Raw genomic sequence first — 7,590 nt, 5'->3', positions numbered from 1 at the left:
TGTGGCCTGGTGAAATTAAACCAGCGCAGGACACAACAATGTCTTTTGGGTGTTTTATTCTGAATATAAATAATTGTGGTTTTCTCCAAACAAAATATAAAAGGAACAAAACAATGAATCAAACAACAGTCAACCCTGTCTCTCTCTCATTCGGTGCGGGACGTTTACAACTGCGCCCTTGCCTTGAAGTACAACAAAAAAATGCTCTTCCGTTGAAATAAGGAATACAGAAAATACAGAAATAACTGTGATGGCACATGTACAGAAAGTCCGTCTGCAGTAATCGATGCACGACACACTCCGCAAATCCCACGGGTCACACGCTGGAACTAAAATCTTCAACAACCGGTACAAAACTTCCGCTGAAATACCGCTTCAGTCAGATGAACACACATGGCTTTTTTTGTTTCCCAGAATCCACTGGATTGATACCCAGCATCCTCTACGTTCCCAGGGTTACTTCTCTAAAAGCGGTAGCACCCCTTTTTCCATATCCAAGTCTAACAGGTGCATTTCCACCCGGCTACATATGTATATATACTAACAGTAGGTGGCAGTATAACAGGTTACAGCGAGGAGGAGCAGGAAATAAAGAAAGGAGGAGGCATTAAACTGCAACGTAGCCTACGTCTGAGTCCTTACAGCACAGATACAAGAAAACAATACACTTCCCTGTGGAAACGGCCACAGAACAATATGATTGGCTAAGATCTCCGTTCACTGTAGACAGGGTAAATCACCGTCTGACATGGAGGACACGCTCAATGAACTATCTTGGACTTTAAAGACCGCATTTGATTCCAAGACGCTGGCTGAGTTTTGGATTTCAGTCGAGAGGGAATACCCGCAGCTTTCCAGGGCCGCTATGGATATACTGATGCCATTTGGTTCGACCTATTTATGTGAAAAGACTTTCTCGGCACCGACTTACATAAAGAATAAATATAGATCGCGACTTAACGTGGAGGATGATCTCCGAGTTGCCATCTCCAAAACAAAACCCAGATCCGCTTTGCTCCATGCACATTGCCCATCCATCACATTAGGCGACTTTTTGCGCAAGCCGTGCATTATGCATGCACACATCACATTATGTTCGTGTTTTGTCCTGCTCTTACATATTGTATTCACTTGTTAAATTTGTTTTTACACTGACATTCATTTTAATATTGTATTAAACCACTTTATTACTAAAATGAACTTTTGGTTGTTAGGTAGTGGTCGGTTTGTTGTTATACCTGCTTGATCAATCAACCTGCGCGTCTGTGCGTTGTTCTGTGTGCAGCATGTTGCATGTGGGGTGAGTGGGTCGCGGGTCTTTTGCAACGATATTTTGTGGGTCGCGGGCTGAAAACTTTGGGAAACCCTGCTCTAAACAGAGACACAGAGAGAGAAAACACGGGGGAAACAAAGCAGGACAGTCCATGTCAAGCCTGGAGGCTGCGCTTGGTGATGGTTAAGAGAAGTATGGGGTATACTGCTCGTTAAGTTCCGATAGTGGAAACGCAGCAATAATGACACCGTACCTCAGCAGGCCCAGTCCAAATTGCCGCCGCATCTGCTCAAGGTGGTGATAAAGCCAACAGTACAGGAGTGATAAACTAATGGAGGGGAATTTCACTAACATGGTCTGGATGGTGTCATGTGGCGAGATGGTTCTGGGAGACAAAGAATTTTCAGGTTTGTCTACTTTCTGTTTGCTTTGCTTGTCTCTAATGTGCTGCTTTCTTGAGCTGGATTAGGAAAAACAGCAATACAAGGGAGTCACCACAGTTTACTGAAGGTTTAGTGCAGCAGTCCAACAGCACCAAATCCCACTGTATTACATAATGCACAGGAATGTGGCTCTGATGTTTTTTATTTTATGGTTCCTTCCTGGTGTGCTGCTTATCTCTCTTATACAGTAAGTAGCTGCTGGAAACTCCAGTGTGATTAGACTTAAAAGTTTGAAACTATGACAGCACATCAAAAATGCACAAGGAAAACTGAGTACAGACAAATGAAGCTATTTTGTTTTCTACATATCCCTTGGTGACTATTACTCAAACACTTGTATAATGTGGATAAAACTAACATTAACAAGGATCATTATGTCTTCAGAATAGATCTTGCTGATTTGGATGGACACCATCCAAATATACCATCCTAAATTCTTATTAAAAAGATGGGACATTTCTTTTAGGAAATAACATGGTAGAGAGTCAAATTTGCATTTGTTCTACTACAAGATACACCAGAATAAGGTCAGCATTACAACCACTTATCTGTTACTTTTAGCTAATTATCACAGCGTTGTCCATTTCAACCATTTACATGTTAGTTGGCAAGTAACCCCATAATGGCATGGTGGAGGGTTGCTTCTGGGGAGGTTTGTCAAAGCTTGGGCGAGTATTTCCAAGAGCTCTTTAAAGATGTTTTCAAAGGTATTAAAGTATTTGCTCATGTTTATTTTGGTTCACTGTATTGTGGGTAAATGTGAAGAAAAGACAACAGTCTACAAGTTGACCAACAGACCAGTCTGTTATACTCTATCAGACTGGTCTAACAGTGGCTCAGTGCGTCACTCTGACACCACTTGTCTGCTTTGTCCACAGAGTCTGAAAACCCACACTTGTCGCGATGATGTCCACATTAGCTTTTCCCATCTGCTGAGTGAGCTCAACAAGCCAGAAGCTCCATATGCCCTCACTGTTGCCAACAGGCTGTATGGAGAGAAGTCCTACCAGTTTGTTGGGGTATGTGTGTCATAATTAGATGTGGTTTTGTTGGCAGATTTTTAGGCTGGGGTGAATGAGAGGCTCAGGAGTATTCCAGCTGTGTAGAAAGCAGGCCTGAGTACAAGCAAGTAAAGCAGCGTTTGTGAAAATACTAGTTGTAACATTTCAATGTGTTGTGGATGGTTCCAGGATTTCTTGAACAAAACAAAGAAGCTCTACAAAGCAGAGCTGGAGCCTGTGGACTTCAAAACCAGCTCTGAGGAGGCAAGGCTCAAGATCAACGGCTGGGTAGAGAAGCAGACACAAGGTGCATCATACACAGTAAAATATCCACCCAAGAAAAATTTTGAGATCAGCTGCAATAGGTGGAACATCACATCAGTGTTTCTTAATAACGGTCTTGTGTCAGGCTCATCTTTGTGTGCAGAAACAGATGGATTTTCATACTGACTGAAATGCACAATGAGATGAAAACTTACATGGCCTTCCAATGCCACGAGTTTGAAAGATTTCACTATGGCGGTTTCAGAAGAAGCAGAATAGCTTTGTTAGACCACATTTTTTTGGTATTAAGGCAAAAAGATTGAAAGATTTAATATCGATAGGAATTTCTCAGTAAACAGTACTGGAACTGTAAGACCCTTAAAATGTTTATGTACTGGGGAAACATGGCAGTTGAGCTCATCATTTCTCCAACATTTCTAATGTGTTATTTCAATTCTTAGGTAAAATTAAGGATGTGCTGGCCCAGGGTGTGTTGGACAGCTTGGCTCAGCTTGTGCTGGTTAATGCCTTCTACTTCAAAGGCAACTGGAACAAGAAGTTTCAGGAGAGCGCCACACGTGATGCTGAGTTTAGACTCAACAAGGTAATGCTGCACACTCAATGAAACGACGCTCAGTAGTTGAATACTGATGGACAAAAGTAAACTAAAGTCAGTCAGAAGCTGTGTTCCATGTAGTATATACTGTTTAAGCCACAGATGATATTTCTACCTTTGAAACTAGCCTAATAGTGTGAATGAAAATAATTCAACATAACATGAAACCAGCCCACAGCAAGTGGTAGAAATCTGGGACAGAAGAAGGTGGTCTCAATAAAAAAAACTGCTGAATTTCATGGGCTCCTTTTTTCGGCCCCTTGGTGACTATGCTGAGAGTATTATTTTCACAGTTCCAGCTTTCCTTTAAGTAAAGTAAGTCATTTAATTCATGTTAACAACCAAAATGTTGTTCTAAAGCAGCTTTTGGTGTACTGTGTAGTATGTTAGGGTGTAACATCAACACCAGGTTAAAATGTAGTGTTCAGCATTCCTTCTGCTTGACCGCTGACCCAACTCAGCAGTGTACGCGGTGTACTGACCACACCCTGCCATACACTCCTACATCACTGCAGATTTCAGCTGGTGTTAATTTTCATGTTTTGTTGTTTATAGAATGACACTAAACCTGTGAAGATGATGTACCAGAAGTCAAAGTTCCCTTTAACCTTCATCCCTGAAGTAAACTGCCAGGTAATTAAGAAAGTCAGTTAAACGATCAAATAACACAGATCAGTGGCTATCAACCAACTGTTAATATGATTAGGTACCAAGTGAACCAGTCATTTATTACCTTAAAGGGAGGTGAAGAAGGAAAACTGAGTCATAGAGGAACTGATGACACTTTGTTTATGATGCAGGTTTTTGTTTCTTTACCACAACTATGGAACTAACTCCCTAACAAGAACATTGTTTGTTGCATGTAATCCCATAACCTATTTCATTAATACACAAAAATAACCAAACAGTGATTAGACTAGTACATATATTTGTTGTAATGTCTGGAACCCTCTCTTTGACAGATCCTAGAGATGCCATACCAAGGGAAGGAGCTCAGCATGCTCATCTTTCTCCCCAATGATATAGAGGACAGTTCAACAGGTCTGGAGAAGGTAGGACGCACTTGCACTTGCACATGCACATATAAAGAAACCCACAAGACACAACCAAGCTAATAGTTGAGTTTGTGTCCGACTTCCCAGCTGGAGAAGGAGCTGACCAATGAGAACTTTGTGAAGTGGACTAACCCAGACATGATGAATGAAGTTGAGGTTCAGGTGGGCCTGCCTCGATTCAAGATGGAGGAGAAGTATGACTTGAGAAATGTACTGATCAGCATGGGCATGGTCGATGCCTTCGATGGGAATAGGAGTGACTTCTCAGGTAGGACATATTTCTAGGTCATGCCACATTCTTAAGGGTGGGATCAGGGGAGGTGATTATTTTCTCTATCCCTATCTTTTATAACAGGCATGGCTCCAGAAAACGACCTTGTGCTGTCCAAAGTCTTTCACAAGGCTTTCGTGGAGGTCAATGAGGAGGGCACTGAGGCTGCTGCTGCCACTGCTGCCGTCATGATGCTGCGCTGTGCCATGCTTCCGGCTTCCTTCGTCGCAGACCATCCCTTTATCTTCCTCATCAAAGATAAACGCTCCAATAGTGTCCTCTTTATCGGGCGATACACCTCACCTGTGTGAACACAGCATCATTTACAGCAGTGTTTATTACTAGAAGAATTTTAAGAATCACCACTGGAGAGTTTCCTGTAGCTGATAACTCACTGAATTGCTGACCTATGTTTAATACGGCAGGATGATAATGAGTAAAGCTATAGTGTTGGATTTTCTGATCTGATTTACTCTGTCTATATAGCATTTAGGACTGTTTGCTGCACTCTCACTCTCTACCCTACTTTATCTACTGTATAACATTAGTCAAGTTTATCTTATCTCATTTTAAATGCTCAGTTAACCAAAGAGAATAATGAAATAAAATCATATTTACAGGGAGATATGTCAGTGATTATACTATTATGAATATTGGCCATAAAGAAGAGGAGCTGCTTACATAGAGGTATGAACCAGGTCCTTTTTATGTATGCTTACGCTTTTACATGTAGAATAAAAGTTTTTGATTCACAGATATTGTGTGAGGCATTTGTTTAAAACATTTTATTGGTATCTTCTCAGATCTGGTTCAGCCATGTGTGATAAAATGGATATCGTTCACATTGATCATTAGTTGCACGAGTGTTAATACTACACTGGTTGACTAACATTTCTTATTGTTAATGGTGAAACTAAGTCAACAGTATGAAGGTGCTTTAATCACTTACATGCAAGAACAGTAACTATACTGTCAATGTTCTACCTGTCCCCCCCACCCCCACCAGGGGATTAAATGCAAATGTTTTGTCTGACAAATATAGAATTATTGCATAGTTCCTTTGCTTTGGTAGAAGCACCAGTACAGCAAGGTCAGTCTGGTAGAACTTTTAACAACTTTTGTGTGAGGGCTCACAATCGAGAAAGTTGGGAAACCACCGGTTTAATAAATAATGCATTACATTAGTAATTTGTGTTGTTGTTGTACAAGTGTTTTGTGTGTGTAATGAGATAAATAGTGCAGTCAAAATCACAATACTTCACTCTGAACTGTAGCAGAGCTTAACGTGGCGTTTAATAAAAACAAGTAGGCCTAACTCAAATTCTCAAATTTGTAGTTGAGTACAGTACTTGAGAAATTTGCTTTGCATTAATGGGAAGAAATAGTGCAGGCTAGACTGCTGATGCATGTTTGTGTTGGTTAAATGCAAGTGGAATTTCTAATGTCAGTAAATGAAACAAAATAAATGCTTCATTTGCTTACAAGGCAAAAGAAGATCTTGAAGGTATTTATATCGGATGCAGCAGAAAGTAGGAGTGGGACAATAACTGGGGAAATGTAGTCTGATTACTAGGACTAGACTGGGGCACACTGATAAGTAAACTAAACTGATGCTTACTTCTCATTTGCACCCAGAGGGAAACTAGCTGCCTTCTGAAGCTGGAATAGGTTATCTTTGTCCCAAAATCCATATGAAGTGCTTATTATGGAATAATAAGCTGGAACATAATGGGAAAAAGCTCACAGACCGCTCACACAGTGATACAGTATTTTAAGCATGCTGCAGGGGTGTTGCTAGATATAAAGTTTTACTGGGACACAGGACCCTTATAACTCAAATCACATTTTTTTTCTTGAATGTTTATGGCTTAGCCCACTATTCCACTGCCTGCTGCTACTACAACTACTGGAAAAGATAAAAACATCAACATATTAATTCATCCAGCCATTATCTATATTACTTACTCCTGAATAGGGTTGCAGGGGAGGCTACAGTATATTCAGAGGTGTTCCTAATATTCTGACCCTCTCACTTATGTAACTGGGGAGGAAAAAATATAGAGACACCTCTAAATATAATGTAGTCCTGTACAACACCACCTTTAACTATCACCTCAATAATAAACATATAGTTAAGTTATACATTTCTAGACATTTCACCAAAAATCAAGATATTTTGAGCTTCAAGCCCAGCAAGTGTGAGCAAGCTTAGTGCGTTCTGGACACGGAAGAGCTCATTCACGAATGTCACCTTTTTATTAGTGATGTATTTCTGTGTGTAACAGCAATAGTTTGACAAATAAAAGTAACTTTCTAGATTTTTGAAGAGAGTTTGGTCACTTTCTATCAGCAAAGAGAAACAGATTATGAAGTGGAACAACGTGCTCTGTCCTTGGTGCTGAAGAGAAGAATCCTGAACTATCACAACTTTTCAACACTGAGTTCAGCATCAAACTCTGTCCATCTCCCACCAACAACAAATAGTCTACAGAAATATTCTATAGTTTCACATTTGTACACATTTATGTTACAATTTTTATGAATTCAGGTTTTACAAAATGTGCTAAAGAAATATATGTGACATGGTACAGAACAGTATTTTTTATATTTTGTATTTTTGCCTTTATCAGTGCTCAGGCAAAACAGTCAAACATTTATATTGGGGTT

General features: G+C 40.2%; 1 protein-coding gene across 3 annotated transcripts in view; it reads left to right on the top strand.

The window, feature by feature from the left end:
• serpinb1l3 (serpin peptidase inhibitor, clade B (ovalbumin), member 1, like 3) overlaps window positions 1–5,677 on the top strand; it is a 13,475-nt gene extending 7,798 nt beyond the window's left edge. For all 3 annotated transcript variants that reach the window (XM_020608890.1, XM_020608892.1, XM_020608891.1), the window contains 7 exons: window positions 2,595–2,735; window positions 2,907–3,024; window positions 3,443–3,585; window positions 4,153–4,230; window positions 4,560–4,649; window positions 4,740–4,920; window positions 5,008–5,677. In XM_020608890.1, coding sequence (XP_020464546.1) covers window positions 2,595–2,735; window positions 2,907–3,024; window positions 3,443–3,585; window positions 4,153–4,230; window positions 4,560–4,649; window positions 4,740–4,920; window positions 5,008–5,234 — 978 coding nt within the window. In that variant the 3' untranslated portion in view covers window positions 5,235–5,677. The remainder of the gene's footprint in view (window positions 1–2,594; window positions 2,736–2,906; window positions 3,025–3,442; window positions 3,586–4,152; window positions 4,231–4,559; window positions 4,650–4,739; window positions 4,921–5,007) is intronic.
• The last annotated feature ends 1,913 nt before the right edge of the window (window positions 5,678–7,590 follow it).

Source organism: Monopterus albus, unplaced genomic scaffold (assembly GCF_001952655.1).
Source record: "Monopterus albus unplaced genomic scaffold, M_albus_1.0 scaffold96.1, whole genome shotgun sequence".
NCBI classification, from domain to species: Eukaryota; Metazoa; Chordata; class Actinopteri; order Synbranchiformes; family Synbranchidae; genus Monopterus; species Monopterus albus.
Note: the sequence above shows the minus strand (reverse complement) of the source record. Positions and strands in the feature narration are given on the sequence as shown.